Source organism: Triturus cristatus, chromosome 5_2 (genome assembly GCF_964204655.1).
Source record: "Triturus cristatus chromosome 5_2, aTriCri1.1, whole genome shotgun sequence".
Lineage (NCBI taxonomy): Eukaryota > Metazoa > Chordata > Amphibia > Caudata > Salamandridae > Triturus > Triturus cristatus.
The window spans coordinates 43,839,841-43,859,553 of record NC_140588.1 but is presented as its reverse complement, the minus strand read 5'-3'; the positions used below and the strand labels follow the sequence as shown (position 1 = coordinate 43,859,553).

General features: G+C 42.6%; 1 protein-coding gene across 1 annotated transcript in view; it reads left to right on the top strand.

Annotated features, from left to right (window-relative positions):
• Positions 1–19,713, top strand: part of LOC146822633 (dynein axonemal heavy chain 5-like) — a 971,002-nt gene that overhangs the window by 538,228 nt on the left and 413,061 nt on the right. Inside the window, exons 53-55 of the mRNA XM_085606815.1 lie at positions 4,955–5,161; positions 10,719–10,961; positions 13,363–13,517. Of these exons, the coding sequence (XP_085462941.1) occupies positions 4,955–5,161; positions 10,719–10,961; positions 13,363–13,517 (605 nt within the window). The remainder of the gene's footprint in view (positions 1–4,954; positions 5,162–10,718; positions 10,962–13,362; positions 13,518–19,713) is intronic.

Sequence of the window (19,713 nt, the reverse complement as noted above, 5' to 3'; positions counted from 1 at the left end):
GGCATATAACTTAGATTTTTGCTTTTTGCAGGGTTAAATGCCATAAAGTTTATTTTTGAGCTATAGCATTTTAGCCCACGCTTGTTATAAAAAAAAATATTGAAGTCATTCAGGAGCTGCTGTAGACCTTTTAGTGATTTTGAAATCAGCAGAGCATTGTTCACAAAAAGTAGAGTGTGTACTCTCTTCCTGCCAATTTAGGTGAGTCACCACCGTCCCTATCCAGCCAATCCAGCCAATCCACGACATCGTTTATATATAGTGAAAACAAAATGAGGGCCAAGACACATCCCTGCCTCAGCTCCGCAATAGTCATATAGGATTGGTGAGTTGCCCCTGCTCTCCCCACCTGACCGTTACATAGTTTTCTTTGTGCAGCCGGGCCAGAATTGCCAATATTGTCTATGATTGACCAAAGCTTTGCTTGTGGGACTAAATCAAAGGCAGTGCACAAGTCAACCCTTGTTGATTGCTACTGCCTTCCAAAAGATGCAATTAAAGCTGGAAATCTGATCAACGGTGGTTATGCCACTTCTGAACCCCGCCTGAAACTCAGATATTACATTAATCTCCTTAATTAAGTTCAGAAGGTGCACTAGGACTTGCCTGCAGAAAATCTTCTGTGAAGCATCTATTAGGCTAATCAGCCGGTAATTGCTTGACACACTATGCTGGCCCTTCTTATAAATTGGGATAATCTCTGCAGTAAACCAAGTGGTAGGAATTTTCATACCCTTTAGGATAGAATTTGAGAGGTAATTAATATAAGGACCCCATATTTCCAAGTGTGACATAAAAAGCTAATTTGGGATCTTGTCACGACCTGGTGCTCTTTCTGGTAAGCTGAACCTAATTGCCTCCACTGACTCCCTGACACAAAATTCCAAGGTGTTATGGATCTCTATCTTTTCTGCCAGTAAGGGATCAATGCCTACCTATGCTGGATTCTCGATACAGAGTACAGGTTACCTAAGTGAGATACTCATCCTGGGCTTGTATAAAGTATTCCACTGTCTTCCAACCACCATTACCTCTCAATGCCATTCAGAACCATATATTGTCTTTTTGCTCATGGTATGGAATAGCTCTTCCCAGAGAGCGTTTTCCCAATCTCTCTTCCAATCTCTCTTGGCTTGTGGCACTTCTCTTTTGTAGTTTGCCCTGCAAAGCACAAGTTGGGGCCTTTTTTGCTTTGGCTGCTGACAGAAGCCCAGTCTTGACCACCCTGCAGTGTTTAGTGTACCACAGAGCTTCCTTCTGGGGCTTAGGAGCCTACTTGTTACCCTGCACCCAAAGGTCTCTGATATTAGAGAAAGGCACCTCATGGCCCTTTTCCAGAACCAGGCCACTCTCCTCTGGGGGTAGGCTGTCCAATATCATTAGCTGCTCTTTGACTTTATTTACCACCATCACCCAAGCCTCAGGGTGTTTTTCGGCCCATCCCCACCTGATAGCTTTCCCACAATTGAAAAGTGCAACATCCTCAGCTTGTCCAAAAACGTGAGCTCACAAGGCATGTGCTAGCGTACCCAGCAGCAACAAACTGAGGGCATTTAGGTCGCTGTTGGTTCATTCAATAACTACCATATCGTGCACAAATGATCAAACAAACATACTGATTAAAAAGTAGTTGTTCTGACTAGCGTAACCTAGTCGATTATACATGTGTCTGCCAGAGCCGGACTGGGAACCAAAACCGGCCCTGGCAAACTACTCGGTCGGTCCCCTGGGGGAGCTGAGGGGGTTCGGCCGAGCTGTTTGCAAGGGCCGGTTTCGGCCAATTTTATTACCGATATTGCAGGCCCCCGGTAACAAAAACAGCACTCCAGGGGCCCAAAACCGGCCCCCACCCTGGCGGCCCACCAGGGAAATGCATGGTGCCTGCTACGGCCAGTCTGACCCTGGTGTCTGCCATTAGTATCCGACACAGTTCTCCCATTTGCTGCTCTAAGATCAAATTTAAGGGTGACTGCAAACAGCTGTGCTTCCCTCGGGGACAATTTCACTGTGGGGAGATCTAGAGGAGGGATACTACATTTTGCATCCGATTTTACTGATAACTGCAAATCAGTGAACACGAGTGGCTCAAGGGTAGAGTTAAGGTCGCCTGCGACTATAGCCTCCCCAATACTCTTATACTACTTTCATCCACCTGATTATACCCATTAAACAACACCAGTAAGTTACCATCATAGAAGTCCACCCTAACTGCCAGCACATCCAGAGATTTGATTGACAGTACCCTTATTGAGCAATGCAGTCCTGGGCCTTTCCATATCGCTAAAGCCGGTGAAAAATGCAATTACTACACAATTAACATGATTAATAATCAATAATAAATTAACAGTTAATTATTCATCAATTATACTTAATTAACTTCCCACCCTAGACCCCTACAAACCTAGCAACCCTCTACGACAATAGAAATTTCTATAAGCAATTGAATCAAAAATTATAAATCATTTAAAATTACAAACTATATGTAAAAATATCATTAATAATGATACAAACATTATACTAAAACACATAAAAATAATAAAAAATCAATATTTTTGACAACTATATTATTGGAAACGATATTAACAATGATAGTCTTGAAAACTATATTACTTACCTAAAAGAATCGATATTCTTGACGACATTTCTTCATCACGATATTTTGCATCACAATATTTTTTTCCAATATTTCTGCAACTCGATATTTAAAACTCAATATTTTGTCCAAATACCCCACAACCAGATCCTGACTTCATAGTTACATATTGTGTAGGCCCCAGTCCTATCATGACTGGATTAAGGTAACACTGCTAGTAGGTATTCCCCAATTACACCTGGCTCTCATCAAAGTAGTCTTACTTACTGCCATCAAACCAGTGAAGAAAATGTGAACTTATCCCATTGTGGTCTCTTTGAAATGGCTTCCAATTGAAGCAAGGAATATCTTCTGACTTGCAGGTATCCCTAATATGGCACTCCATGAGGGCACAGTAAATTTTCACACTCAGAAACTAAGAAAACATTCCAACTGAAATTTTACCCAGGAAGAACACTGAAACACTTCAGCAATTATTCTCAGGAAGTCCTCCCAGCAAATGGAATTCCATCCTTTCTAATATCAGGGCAATTTCATCCAATGAAAGGTTGAAAAAGGAACTAAAAAACTAAACCTCTTATTCAAAATGCCACTTTCAGTTTTAACTCGTATAGGTCTCTGGAAACTACCCGATTCCTAACTCCCCTCTGAGAGCCATGTGAACAGAACGGAGTCTGCACATGTGGCGAAGATCGCACAGAAGAGATAAGAGAGGCGAAGGTCTCCACAAATAGATTTGTGAAATACCTTTTGTAATCCTTTCATAGTAGTTTAGTAGTACTACTAAATTACTACATAATGCAGTTTTCAGTGCATAATATTTCTTCAATTCTGTGATGCATGTGTCATATTTGGGTCTAATACTGATATACTGTTGATTTTAATATGAAATACCATGAAACATCAGGGTTATTAATGATACATGCCTCTGATATAATTGTATTGGTGGTGTGATCTTCGGTGGTCTTGGAGGAAGTAGGGAATAGAGTTTAAGTATGTAAAATGATGTTTGGGGACTCAAAACCAACAGAGAACATTTATGTAGCTCGGCTTGACTCAGGTGGCAGTACGTCTGTTAAGAGTTGTTGCCTTCCATATGAGGCCCTTAATTTCTGGAAGTGGTCTGTGTGCTTGATGGGGTGGAGAGTATTCATTTTGTTTGGAGGTTAGATGGAGCCCGGACCACTGGTGATACTGAAGATCGTGATCTTAATTTTTCCTAAACCTGGTGACCACTGAACATTGGCATGACCCTCATGCAAGCTTAGACATGGATATTCATGCTTGGCTCATTGGTTTGGCTAGCTGATTGGCTCAATGTGTTGTATGTCTAGAGGCACAGGTCTAGAGGGTCCAGGGTGAGTGGTAAAATACATTCTCCCACTAAAACCCTTTTGTATTCCTACATCTGGACCCATGAGGACTGGCCCTTTTACTTCTATTGTTACATGGGATGTCTTATTTAGTCTGGAAGCACTAGTTTATCCTACTGCAGGCACCACATGCTTTCCTGAAACATTCAACGCACCATATGCTCCTTCACTTCCCAAGCAGGCCGGGACAATGGCAGCCGCTTCTTTGAAATGAAATAAGTCTTACATTTACAAGCATTTGAGCTATTGGCATTGTAAATCAGAATGCCTTATATTTATGAGTTAATGTATCAAAACAGATAGATAAAAGGCATTGTCATTTATAATGCCAATAGCTTAAACTCTCGCAAATGCGAGACCTATTGCATTGAAATGCATGTTCAATATTGTAGTACACACAGAAGTCTGATTGATAAAGGGATGAGCGTTGGTCTTTTTTGATGTTATTGATGAGCTGGATGACTTAACATTTCCTGATCTTTATACACTGAATAAGGGACCCCCTATATTGCCAGAAGACAGGGGTCACAATGTATTATCCAAAAATACGGTCATGTTGGACTCATTTGAATAAAGAAACCTCATCTATGCGTTAGAGGAGTCCACTATGTAATTTGTGGCTACTTTTTATTCCAACTGAGTTTCACCAGAAAACCATCTTGGTTTCTGCCTCAAATGTATTGGATCAATCTATGTGCAGTAATATATTCATACACAGTGATATATGTGAATAAAGTGCACGTGCAGACGATGCAGTGCTCATATAGTGATAATTTTTACAACATATATTGCAAAAGGGACTGTACAATTCCAATTGTTGTGTGCGTTGATACAAAGAAGTGAGGGTAGTTCAAGTGAATCAACAGACCCTTTTTCACTGTTTGTCAATGTCAACCAAAAGGGAGGGATTGTCGACGTTGCCAGCATTCACCATACAGTATAGGAACTTTTTTAGTAACTGATTTGCATATTTATCTTTCATTCACAGATGCTACCAACCCCGGCCAAGTTCCATTATATCTTCAATTTGCGTGACTTGAGCCGCATCTGGCAGGGGATCTTGACAGTGACCGCAGAGGTCTGTCAGAGCCCTGCTATCATGGTGGCTCTCTTTCAGAATGAGTGTACTCGTGTCATTGCTGATAGGTTTGTCGACGAGAAAGACAAGGATTGGTTTGAAAGCATGATGAACAAGGTAAGTGACTGACTAACCATGCTCCCAGGCTTCTCCTAACCATTATCTTGTGAAATAAAGATACATAGCAGAACAAATCTGCCTATTTGTGGAACCATTGAAATAATACTTTTCACAAAAAGTAAACTTTCATTTGTATATTTAATAATGATGCATGAACATGAGTGTAATGGCAACTTTACGTCTACATGTTTGTTGAAATGTTATTAGGATGCTTAGAATTACTGTGTGCAACACAGATAATGGTTTACCTACTGTATTTTTGTTGGTGCAAATGAGAATCTCCCTGGAGGAAGCTTCTTCTGCCCTCTTGACATCTAGTAAAGTAAGCTAGACAGATCACATTCTCCATGTGTTAATAGTTCAGCAAAACCAATCATATCAGCACAGATACACACCGCTGTGACTCAATGCGCACTTCAACTACACATTTAAAGCTGTTCTCTGGCACGTGGCGGATAATGGGTCATATAGGGAGGGGTACTTTGGCCACAGGTAAATATTTACAGGTTATATAGGGCAGATGAAATTATGCAAACATTAAAAACAGAAGATCCTAGTGCATTTTTTTGCCTGGGATGTGACATTTTAGAGTTTCTAGGTCATATATGGCAAAATCCCATTAATTCATTTAACACTGGGGTGTGTGTACAATGTTATCATATTGTTTGCAGATTGGCAGTCCTCAGAAATCTCGAGAAAGCATTGTGACTCAGTTATTTTCAATTGCCAATGTTTCTCAGTAGGTAAAAATGCCTGAGAGAATGTCACCAATGCATCCCATCATGATGTGGCTGATGTTTGTACAAGTTTCAAAGAGGCTCTGTGAAAAAGAAAGGGTAGCACTTTAGTTTTGAGTCAGTGATGCTAAGTTCTTTGGTTGGCAAAATAAACTCTAACAAAGCCACAGCACACCGAGAACATCCGAAACCATTTGGTTCAATGAATCCTATCAGTGAATAGGAAATATTTGGAATTAAGGCTAGGGTCCTAAGGCACTTTTTAAACTTCGACGTATCTGGACCTCATAGACGGGTGGATTAAATGGTGTCAGAATCAAGATGACCAGACTCTGAAAGTGAAAACCCCCTTAATGATCTGTGGTGAAAAGAATCAATCCTTGAGCTGTCATTGGCTTGACATGGGGAATGAGCTGAGCTTCTTCTGAATGGGGGAGATCAAGGTTGTGCATTGTCACCACAGGGTACAGCTCTTCAATTGCCCCGGCATTTGCTTGACCCTTCTCAAATGCTTCTTTGACTCAAATCAGACTATTCTGGAGACAAAAGTTTGAAGGCGGTCACAGTCAGATGAGTCTTGTACTGGCTCACAGAACCAGGCAGCTTTTTTCTTTTTTAAGATAGTAAATCTCCAGCCTTTACATTTTGCCAAAGCAGCGGGCCTTCTCCAGATCGCAAGCTTTGGCCCAGCCTTTTTTTTGAACCGATATGAGATGCTCTGGTTATCATCAGACATCCTATGTTAGTGGTGCAGAGCTATTTCTGGCATCTAGAAGAACACAAAGAACTAGCACAACAGATCAGTTATTACTCAGTTAAAATGGAAACTGCAGGAAGCCTGGGGCAGTGTACTATTGTGCCAGGTTCAAATGCATACAGCTAGTCATTGTAGTCCACCTTTTCCTTGGCACTTTGGCAATGAAGTTGAAAGGGTATGCACTAAATTGTCAAAAGTGTGTGTGTTCCAGGAGGGAGAGGTCAGACTTCCTGTGCTAGTCTCTTGTTTCCAGAGAGCTCCTTGAGCACAACAAGAGGGGAGGCCATAGTTAGACTCATTGATGTGTTTTTCAGAAGATACAATGTAGCAATCACACGGTGATGGTGCTTAACTTTAAAAATAAATAAATAAGGGCATGAGGACCAAAGGTTTTCTTAGGGGTCTGCCGTCCACTTCTCCCACTGGTGAAACCCACTTCCATCACTGGGGATGTCCACTGCCTTCATGAACAATGCCCATAGCTGGATTGCAGCCCATGAATTCACGTTCCTTAAAGGGCTTCAGGGGATGGAGGCTGAGACCTTGCAAAAATATTGAACAAACAGAGTCATTTAACAGCCTGATTTGATTTGATTTAAATTGTATAAAGCGCTCGAATGCCCACGGGTGTCTTGACGCTGCTTTCGGCACAGAGAGGTCGTACATGTACAATGACTAGATGTTAAAGAGCCACTTTTTTAGTGAGTTCCTTAAGGAGAGGAGATTTGGACTGTCTCTGAGTTCGGTGGGAAAGGAGTTCCAAGGTCTCGCTGTTCCTTCGTCCACCCCACTGAGTTCTTTTTATCATGGGGACCGTAAGGAAATTGGTGTAGTAAATGTTAATTGGCAAATGCTGCCACCCTGCTCAACTGGCATCAGATTCATACAGCCCATTTAATTGATAATCAACCACTGACGAAATCATCCCATCCGAAATTATTAATTAGGGCCAACTGTGTGCCATTTCCCCCCAGCTTTTCCCTCAAGATTAAAAAACAACAATCCCTTGACCTCAGAACTTGCTTTATTTGCTCTGTGCCTCAGCCTTTTTTGGTAAAGCATGGTCCTGAATCTAGCAGTTGCCTGATTTTTCAAGTTGGGGTTATTTCTCAATACAACCTTTTTTTGGCTTTTTCATCTTTATCGAGTGGAGATCTCTCATAGAGATTGGTTATCACTTACATCCATTGCGTTATAAAAACAATTTGATCCAGAGATATGTAGCACTAGATGTTACTTTTCATAATCCGGAAAAGCATACAGAAACCCAGAATAAAACAAAGCACTTCAGGGTTCCCCGATCCCTGAGAACTGGGGTATTCCCTGAAGTCTGCCAGGGAGCAGGACGATCATTTTTCATTTCTTGTAAAACAACGTGTATATTTTGATGGCCGTGGGCGTAGCATCAGGAGGGGTGTATGAGGTGTTACAGTCCCTAATAAATGTATTTTCTGGTATATAGTTGGGTACAGGTGCCTTTCAGTCGGGTATAGTGAGGTGTCTGTTGGATATCACAAGTATTTATTTATCACACAGACAAAAAAAAACCACACATCCTCTCTCCCTCTCTGTTTTGAAAGTCTCCAAAAATGTTGATTATTTTTTTTAAATATTGTGTTTTCTCTCACCTAGTCCGTATTCTTCTCTTTTCCACTGTCCCTAAAGCCCCTCTCATGAGCCCTGCTTGTCTATAATGTGTATAACATTTTATCCAGAGTGATTGCTGGAAATTCCGAAGCACCCCCATCCTCCACCCCGCCCCTATGATGGCCTTGTTTCATAGCTCTTATGAATAAACCTCTCCGAAATAAGACTGCAGAGTGAAAGAAGGCGGCCTTAAAATGGCGCGACTGGCGAGTCTGTGTGATGCCTCTAAGATGCTTTTTCTAGTGTAGTGCAGTTTATTTACCAAAACATCTCCGTATCTTCTCTGCCTCACACCTACCAAAAGTGTGTGTGTGGTGACCATCTGAGGGGATGTTTTAGGTGGTGTAGTTTGGATGCCAGGGCGAGGCAGAACTGAAAAGAGCAACCAGGCGCCCTGTGGTTCACAGCTCTGCAGTGGCATAGCGTGGGATCGATAGGCCTTAATACAGGAAGGAATAATGAAGATCCCTGATTGGGTAGTGGAATACACCCGAAACCGGGGTGCACTGCTGCACTAATGAGGGAGACATCCCTGAGCCCCTCATATCACAGCTACTAACTGTGGTCTGCAGGGAGAGAGCTAATGTCGACTGTCAAGCACAGGAAACAACCTGTACAACCACAGGCCAGTGCTATGCTCGGAAAAGCGAGACTGGACAAAGGTGTCACCAGGTTCATGTGGGCAGTGGTGGTAAAGGCAGCAGACATTTCAAGGAGGACCAGTGAACTGCTGAGGTTACTAAAAACAAAACTCTCCAGGCTGTGCTCTCCCTAAAGCGGGGGGAGGTTGAATCCTAAGCGTAGAGCAAAAGCCTGGTTCCTGGGTCACAGCGATCTTGTCCCTCGCCCCACCTCAGCTGTATGCACATTGCAGCTCTCTGGCACTGCGCAGGCTGAATGCTCCCTGCTTCCCTTCTCTTTCTGTGTCGATCCAGACATATCACATGCCGGTGGACCCGCGCTCCTGCATGTGCTGCACGGATGGACAACCACCCTAAGCGTCCCATGATCACAGCATGTGCATCCGTGTTTCTTTAGCTGATCTGCTTTGAAATTGGAAATTGGATCCTGGGAGATTTATACTCCACCCTCTGTTTGTAGGATTCTTGAATCTAGTCGTGTCTCCCTAAAGCAAAGTCCACTACTGGGACATGAGATAATATTCAGAAAAGGTATGTACATGAAATAGCACTAAAGAATCCCATGCCTTCGACTAGTCCACCAGTGGCTTATTATTCACAGACATTCTAAAGACCAGCTTGTTTGATTAGAATATATGTTACCATAGAGACTATAAGGTTGATATCGTCCAGTAATCCAAGGATGCAAATATCAAACATGGTGGTGGGAAGAACCAAGAGGGCACCGAAGGGAGAAGAACAATGTGGGCCAATGGAGACGAAGATGTAACCAACAATATGGAGGAACCTGTGTGAGGCAATGGACAGCATCTCTAACTAAAGGCAGAGTTTCATAATACATATTAAGCAGCTATGAAAAGTTTAAGCATTCAATCAGAAGAAATTAATAAGAATCCTCTGGAAAATTGTAAAGGGGAATGAGGGGCAATCTGATGTAGATAAGGAACAGTTTTTGGGAAGAAGCACCAGACAAAGAGTAGTAAATTCTTGGGTGTGTTGCACAAGATGGAATTGTAGAAGGATGATCAGTAGAGAAGGTTTGAGGTAAGCTATGTGCGTACTTTGCAAAAACAGTATGAGTAAAACCGGGCTTTAATATTCACTGATGAGGACACCACAATTCAACCTGCATAGCTATGCTCAATGTGTTCTACGGTGGACGCTGTGTTTTTTTAGCAGAGTTAATCAGTGGAGCGTTTAACTATTTGCTACACTTTTTAAAAACATGTTAAAACTAGCACTTTAAGGCCATTCCCATAGTTTGAGGTGACCTGGAGTAGTCCAAAATATCATGCTTGTTTGAATGTCATCTTTGGTCAGTAATGCTGGTGCTGGTATTCGGCAGTAGTGACAGGAGATGTGGGTGGTACCAGCTGCAGTGGACTTCAGTGAACTTCATTTTGTACAAATTAAGCGCTGCTATATAGCACCGTTTCAGTCTAAAATATGAAAATATCATATAAGCAATCTAAAAATCATAATTCTGTGAACCTTTCAGTTTCACATTATGTCTGTTTTAGTTCTCGACCTGAAAATAGTGTTATACCAAAGTGAATTTTTATTTCCTCAGTTTCAACAAATGGGCTGTTGTGAGGCGGCAATAGGTTGTCTCTACTAGCTTAGATACTTCATTTAAAGAGTGACATAAAGCTTTGCTTCAACATGTTTATCATGGCTCTGTCTATTCCTTTTCATTTAAGTGAACACATTTGCATACCAAAAATATGTAAGGCCTGGTAGGGTCTCTTACTTTCTCTTTTACTTTTCTGCAGATTGCGTCTGAAGACCATGGTCAGGAATTGCTGTTGAGTACTCCTAAAGAGTCCTACTTTGTAGACTTCCTACGTGATGCACCAGAGGCGACTGGGGATGAACCTGATGATGCTGACTTAGATGCACCCAAAGTTTATGAGCCGATTCCGTCCTTTGCGATACTGTCTGAAAGGCTTGAAATGCTGATGCAGCAGTACAACGAAGCCATTAGAGGCTCGAGGATGGACTTGGTGTTCTTCAAGGTAGTATTTGGAGGCATATCATTGTCATCTTATTCTTTGTTAATGAAACTGATGTCTTTACGTACATATTGGCTGTCATGTTCATATAGTAGATTTTTTATATGAAGCAATCATGTAACAGAGATTGTGGAAGATAACTGGTGGTTCATGTGAAACTAGTGTGGCCCATAGGCACAGGCATGCTATCCCATCAGTGCCACAGTGAAGTACAGCCATTGCCCGCATCCAGCTGGTGCTGGTGGGGTCCCATATATACCTTGGTATGGTTGTTTGTCAGACTACCATTGTCAGAAAAATTGTCTGACATAAATTCTGTATCCTAAATATTGTTTGCAAAAATATTGTCCTATTGGGTGTGGACTTTCTATTATTGACTACAATGAGGCAATATTTTTGTAAACAGTATATAGGGCACATTTTTTATGTCCTGCAATATTCTGACAGTGATTTCTGCTACCATACCCTTGGTAAAAAGCAACTGATGCTGATGTGATCCTAAATGTCCATCTTGTGCTGCCTTGGCCCTTAGGGTCTGTGAAGATTACACTGAAGTTGGACAACACTATATAGTTCTCCATTCAATTCACAAGATGATACCAACAGAGAAAGAGAATTATTGCATCTAGTGTAGATACTGGTGCATTTCTTTCTCAACAGTCACATAAGATTGTCATCTACATTTTGTGATGAATGAAATATCACCCACATGTTCTTATTCATCTATGATAAGTAATTTTTTAACAATCTAGTCTCTGGTTGAATATTTTTTCCAACTGGTTTCTCAAAACAAACCATCACTGCAAGGGTTAAGAAAAAATGGCACCCACTCCCACTGGAAAGGATGAGTTAATATAGAATAACACTTCAATAAATTAGCTATCCTTCAAACTCAACAACAAAAACAGTAAACACTGCACTTGTCATCCAAATTATTATCCACAAAGAAAAGCTAGGCTGCTTGAATGTGCTATAAATTGCTTACAAAATTTGTCATCTTGTATTCATTGAATGACATCATTTTATGCCTCAGGAGTAACATGCTTATCTCTTCACCCAACCTTTGATACAATAATTCCCAAGTTTGTATTTTTGAACCGATTAAAAACAGACATGCAAAACCTCATTAATTGGTTGATTGCTATTCAATGAAAATGTCTCTTCTGATCTCATTAACATGTGTAAAAACATTAGATTAATGCACACAATTTATGCCAGCATTCCAGGTAGCATACCTTAAGGCACAGAATTCGGGTGGGGGTATAATTCCGAAGGGATAGAGAGTTGATCTGCTCTCTCAGGTTTTACCGTCCACTGATAGCAGGTCAGACGGAAGCACCCAGACAATGCATATGACACAATCATTGCTGCTATGTACACCACATCTAAGAAGATTGTAAGGACTTGCCTGAACTGCCAAATTAATCGCCTTTACTTACGGACACTTCGAAAAGGTTGTTCCCATAGCTTCATGTAATAACATTACAAGTCTTTATCCTTCCACTTATGTCCCACCTGAGGGAGTCACAAAAATGATCACTATGAAACCACATCAACGCAAAATTTGAACTAAAGTCTAAAGATGAGAACAAGGTTTGTAGATACCTGTAGACAGCCTGGGTCCGAGTTATCCATTCAACTATTATAAAGTGCAAATAGGCTGCTGTTTGGTTCATTTAAGAAACTTTCACCCCTTTACATACATTCATTCTGTGCTGCAACCACAATAAATCCTTGACTACACGACACAATAAAGAGTATAGAGCACACCTTAGGTAGTTTTAACTCACTACTTCACACCTTACCCTACATTCACATTCTTGCACTCAATAAAACCTCAAAAAGTAAAGATCTTCGACAAAGGGTCCTCTAACGGTTCCCCGTGGGGCATTGCAGCGCCGGCCCAATGAGTAGCAAAAGCCCAATGATGAAGCATGACACCCATTTGGGTTTGTGAGGGTTTTATCTTCCAAAGAGGAAGACTCCCCAGAATCAGTTAATTTTCCAACCTTCCTTTCCCTGACATTTCCCTCTTCAGGAAAACCCTCCCTACATTTGTTTGAATACCTGACACTTCTTCCAATATTTGCACACACATTTGAGGGACGCATCCCGCTTCCCTTGGCATCTGTTCCTCATTCCCATAGGGCATAGAGGCGTACTGGTTACATCTTTGTATGATGCATGGTATATTAATTTCACCTTCGTGGCAGTTAGTGGGTCAAAGGGCACAAGAAAGGAATCATTTGCCAAGAAGTAATGCTGTTGCTCAATAAAACCAGGCATGTGACATAAACTTGAAAAACACAACATTGTGAGCAGTTACTATATGTGTTACAAATATTTCAGAAAGGGGAACCCACCAGAAGCATTTTGAGGCCATTTAACCCTTTTTTCTCTTTAGGATGCGATGATTCACCTGGTAAAGATCTCCCGCATTATCCGTACACCTCAAGGAAACGCCCTATTGGTCGGTGTAGGTGGATCTGGCAAGCAGAGCCTTACAAGACTGGCCTCGTATATTGCTGGATATCAGAGCTTTCAGATCACACTGACAAGGTAAATGCTTGCAAAATACCGTTCAGATATAAGGTACCAAGCTTGTGTGTCTACAAACTGCTCATCCTGCATACTGTGAGAACACCTAGGTACACTTCTGCCCCGCCCCCTCCACCACACACATCGAATGCACTCACGCTCAGACAAATTAGATAATTATCTACTTTCTTATCGAATTAAATGAGCGATATTTGATTCACATTCTAAAACTCAGTTCGTGTTCCTGCCCTCAGTCTGCAGGCAGAGAGAGGTCGGGTATTTTTGGAGTCTCGATGATGATACGATCTTGAGGGTTGGCTTCTCGGGTTCGACACCGCGTCTGCAACAGGAAGGAACGGAATGTTTCTGACTTACTTCAAAGTATTCAAAGACATTGCTGTTTGCAGCGGTGGCGGCAGGCGCGCGCACTTCTGTTGCAAGCTGAAGAGAAGGCTCATTAGCTCTGCAACTTTATTCAGGTGGAGGTGCCTTTTGGATTTTGCATTTTACAGTTAGCTGCGAGGAATAGAAAGGAACAACGACTCTGCACTCAAAACGGCTCCTACCCAGTAATTCTTGTGGACTGTTTGTAAATGCAGCTGTTTTTGACCTGCATTTTTTTTTACAATCATAATACTTGTTTGCACCTTCTGACATTAGCCCAAAATAACCTCTGCAGGTGCTTATGTTTTTATCTGCAAACCTTATGGAGTTTAGGGTAAACGTCCATTTTTGTAAAGTTATGATTTTGTACATTTTTTCACGATTTGCTAAGTATAATTTTTCTAAACTGTCAAACAGCAAACAAGGTTCAAAAGATTGTACTGTTGAAATCTAACTTCAATCCGAGCTGTAGGCTCATCAGACTACCCCATGGTATATAACGAGGAGAAATGTTCCACACTAATCAGTAAGTGCCTGCTGAGAATATACTGCCCATTATGTTTGGCAGAATGTATGGTATGCTCTGCTGCAAGTTTACTCCCCTAAGGAGCAAACTCCTCATCTCTGCTGGGTGGGACTTTATGTGAAATTGTGCATGAACCACGCAATCCTCGTTCGTCACTTCTCCTCCATCATGTTCAAATGCCAAGTAGCTAATGGATTCAGCAGAAACGGTAGGAACATTGCCTAGGGTAGACCACACATCACTAGTCTGTGACCTGGTCGTTTTCAGAGGAGACTCCAATAATTTCCCTAGGTCGCCCAGGTTTATGGAGAGTTTCAATGGACCCGGTTCACCCCAGAAAATATGGGTCATTGATCCCTTTTTATGCGGCACCACACAGCCTCCCTCCCAGTAAATATAGCTAATTCTGCTCACTACCTGCTTTTGTTTCCCAGTTGGCCAGAATAAGATTTACATTTTTAATGTCACTTCCCACACACTTACTAGTGTGACATATTTTTTTACTATTTGCCCGGGTGTTCAGCACATAACTTAGGTCCCTGTGCTTTTGGAAGAATTTGGAAGAGGTCAAAGGTTATAGCATTGTGTCATAGATCCTTGAGAATAGCACTGTGAGGTTCTCCCAAACATATTTCACATTATAGTCTTGCTGCGAAGCTCAGAATGAAAAGAGCTCAAAGTCTTTGAGTAAAACCTATCCTTTGGGTAAGGAAACTATATAATTATTTCTCCCTTTTAGTGAATTAGGCCCTAATAGTGTGACACAACTGCAATGAGCTGAACCGAGGGTCTTCTTTATTGATAAGGCTGCTTGTATTATCTGTTTGCAAGCTTCTGAAGAGCTTTAAGTAAAGAAAGAAGATAGGTCGATAGCTCTGTACTAGACAGTCTTAGGGTGGGTAGAGTGGTAACAGAACATTCGACTGTCTATGGAGATATGGCTCAGCAACATATTCTCCACCCTCCGGTCAGACATGTCTCTGCTCATGGACAGTCAGAGGATAAATCTATCTTTGACAGACTCTCAGCTGGTCGAGAGTTGAGACGCATCCAAGCTTAAAGCTCACGGAGGTATTGCGCTGATCACGGAAGTTGGAAGTCAGAAGCAGGAAGTCAGGCAGCTTTCAGGAAGTCAGGCAGCCCGGAGAGCAGCGGCAGCGGAGAGCAGCGGAAGGCAGCAGGCGGGCTGGTTGCGGGCAAGCCAGTTCCGAAGACTGAGGCCAGAATCAGCACATTCTGCAAGCCGTGCCGCTTCACCGCGGTGCCGCTGCATCGCAGCACGGTGGTTGTGGACGGGGACGAGGACGTGAGCAGGACAGTGGAAAGCAGGTGTAAACAGTCGGAGAGGTGGCACTCCACTCCCCCCACCCCCCGCTCTCCCATCCCCAGCAGGGCCTAATCCCATCGCCCAACCAGCCAGCGAAGCATTGCTAGGAAACCACCACCGGGACCTCCGAAAAAAAGCCAAAAAAGCCAAGTCCGCCAAAAGAACATAAAACATACAAAAACACAAACAGCATAAACCAACAGGAACCAACAGAACCAACAGAGAATCAACAGAAATCGCGCCAGCGAGCGCGACCACCGCTAGGGGGTGGTCGCAGAGTGTGTGCCCGGATAGCCTACAGAGGCGGCCCGACTAGGTTGGGTGCAGCTTGTGGGCTATCTGTGAGCCCTGCTCGCCTAAGAGCCTAAGAGCTCAAGAGCCTTAGTGCTCAAACAGCCCAAGAGAAGCCCAAGAGAAGGCCAAACAGAGTGTGCCAGACAGAGTGTGTCTAAGGAGGGCAGGGCAGGAAGGCAGCGCACGGTCGGCAACTAAGGACCTCTTGGGCTGTCTGCCCCAGGTCGCTGTGCACCAACCGGTCTTGACTTGACTTGATCTGACCTTGACTCCAACTCAACTCCAAGCCAATTTGGACTCAATTTGGGCTCAATCTTGACTCAATTTGACACCCTGACAAGGAAATTGTTCCCAGATCTTACCCAACGACTCTATTCCCTGGACTCACAGGCCACAATGCCTCCTTTGGAGTCCCAAGCACTACCGACAACAACCAAACATTCACTCCAGCTGGGGGTGAAACTAAGAAACCCACCGTCTACTGCCATATACCCTTCAATTTAAGTCAAATTCAGCTAAGCTAAGCTGACGTGCCACCGACCGACTAAGCTCCAATCAACCGAGACATAGAAAGTCTCTAATAAAAAACACCAAACTCCAAATAGCTCGATCTAGCTGCAAAACAGAGACAGCCAGATAAAAATGAGGTCGGGGAAAGAAAGGTGGAGCATTACAAGTGTTATAAACAGTTGAAAAAAGAAAAATAAGATCCTCAAATCACCTCCCAACATACCCAACAGTGGCCAGGAAAACACGGGAACAACAGATTCAACGGCCAACATGGAGCATGCAATGCTAGTAGAATTGAATAGTGAAATAAATGGAGCTGCGTCATCAATTGTGAAAACACCAAAAATTTGCTACCAACCCAAAATCTACTCCAAATTCTCTTTCATAAAAGACGCTGGGGCAGTGCTAAACTTCGCCAGCAAAACACAAAGGGGACTCCCTTCCCCATTAAACCCAGAAAAAATCCCTCCAAAAGGAACCGGGAGAACAGCACCCACAACAGCCACAACAGGCCTATCACCCGAGTTCACACAGAGAAACGGTAATGGAAGACAGCAGTGCCAAGAATTAAAAACTGATGGAGGCGGAGGAGGAACATCTAGCTATGTTCAAGCCCAAGATCCAGATCGAAAACAAGTAAATGATATCAAAGTCTGTAAGGCTTGGATGGAGGACCCTATCATCAAAACATTTGCAAAAGGGAACAAGGATGCCAGGCAAATACCAGGAAACTTACTCATCACTAATTTCCCGGAAACACAGAGTTTCCCATTGGAACCAGCCATCACGATCCGGACTGCTCTTCATGCAAAGAAAGAAGCAGATGAGATAAACCCCGATGTAACAGCAACAGCGACAGCTTCCATCTTTGATACGCTTTCAGAAACTAAGGGGCCCACTTAAGAGCCTGGACGAAATACCTCCTGTCCATATTAGATCAGATATGAGAACACAGAACTACCAGGATCAGGAAAAAGACCTAACGACCACTATTTCCATCGTCCGAGAGTCGGAAGGACAGCAAACTATCTACACGCCCAAGACTTCCAACTGCAGAACAGAGAAGATCGGTGTGGAACAAGAAGAGATTCCTAGTCTCCAAGGAAGCAATTTATCTTTTCTCACAACAGAAGAATGGGAAAAACTGGTCATCACATACTCCTTGGGAAAAAGCGACATGAAATATCAAGACGCAGGGCTCGTCACTAAGGAAGAGACCGAGGACTCACCAACAGAAGAGAACAAGTTATGGGAGTCCCTATTAAACACCATGCAACTATCAACAAAAGCTATGGAATATCACTTACAAGATGGATATCCAGTTAACTCTTCTCAACTGTTTAGCCATGCACGTAATAAGTATTGACAATAAACTCTCAGAATTGAACAATCTGATTAAGAGAGTCCAATCCGAAACGGCTATAAGCCCTCCAAGCTGTGCTTGCTATTCAACTATCGACAAACTTGCCAAATTACCGGTAGTAATGGGAGATCTTCTAACTGATATAAAGAAAGCAAATAGCATTAAAACCAACGGAACTCAAAAAGCAGAGGGCAAAAGAGAATGAGAAGGTAGCCCACCAGAAAGGGAACCTAACTGCAACCCAACAGAAGAGGCATCGAACCACATCAAATTAAAAATGGAAAGAAAAGACGTGATTAAACCGTCCACCAAAGAAAGTAAAGAATCGAAAATTGGACAAGGAGTCCTTCACGGACCAGCACAACAAGAATCATCTCAGGATCAAGGCAGCTTTAGGGGGTGCACGCTCGAGGGGCCCCTACCAAATAGGGCTCCTCGACAAATCTCAACAAGAAGAGCAGCATCTGAGCAGCCCAGCTGAGCAATTCAGTAATCCTGATGAAGGGGACACACAGTTTTACAAAAGGCAATTATCAAACCAACGACTCAAAATGAGGAGAAAAGGGAGGAACAAAACCACCTTCATAAAGTCTTTCTTCCAAATAGCGAGCAAAAGCCTACTGGGGACACTAACAGAACAAAGAGAAATCAACAATACACCAAGTCTGCAAGAGAAGCTGACAACCAGTAATTAACCTTGCCCAAGGGGATCCGAAGATGTAGGAAAGTCATCCTTGTGTGAAAACAAGACAGATCTGCGAGAAAGTGAGACCCCACAGACCAAAGACCCGATAGTATCCAACTTAAGCATAGCGGAAAAGGAAAAAAACGGGGAAAACCACCTTCAACGGAGACGCTGGAAAGAAAACCTTGACAGAAAACAAACTCTCAACAACAGAACAAGCTGCAGAGCGCACAGAAAAGTCAAATACCAGGAAAACTGACACCCAGGACCCCGCAGCAGTAAAAGTGTTAAAAACACTGGCAGAAGCAGCAGACATCTACCTTGAAGCGGACATAGCAAATCAGGCGAGCAACAACACCCAACCTCCCGGAAATCGGCAGAGGAGTGAAATAGAGTTAAGAATTAAACCATCTCAGAACACCTTTCGGAGGAAGGACTCAAAAACAATCTTATTTATCCCAGAGTTCAAATCAAAAGGTCAATGAGATATTTTAAACAGAAGCAACATTCTCCGATTGCTAACCTCCATCAGTAACCTAGCTGGCATTGTTACGCAAGATCTGGAATCCGAAGATTTGAACGATTTAAACACCTGTCGGAGCAAGAAATAACAAAAACTACTTGGACCACAGGGAAAATAGTGGAGAAAATTTTAAAGGAGAATCACTAACTAGAAGCATGGGGGATTCATATAAAACTCCTTCACAGCGTTGGCTACACGGAGCCATTACTTCAAAATCACCAAGAACACAACGAAAACTTTTCAAGAAGAATAAAGTCCGGTGGGCCTACAAAATCTGTGCTAAAAGGTGCCCGAAGAATTTACTGTAGAAGCCACGGACATCGACACCCCCAGTGTTTGGGACAATTGTGAGAAGGATACATCAAAAGACTGGTCCTGGGTAGCTAAAGCCATCAACAACAGACACCTAGGCCCATGACGGATCTCGGAACAACAAAAGAAGGCTCCACAGCTAAAACTTTGCTCCTGGAACATAAATGCCCTAGGATATAAATCCATGAACATAGACTTACTGATGTACTTCTAGCAGTTTGATTTAATCCTACTTCAAGAAACTTGGCTGGCAGAGCCGTTCCATCTACAAGGCTACAAGTCATATCATCTTC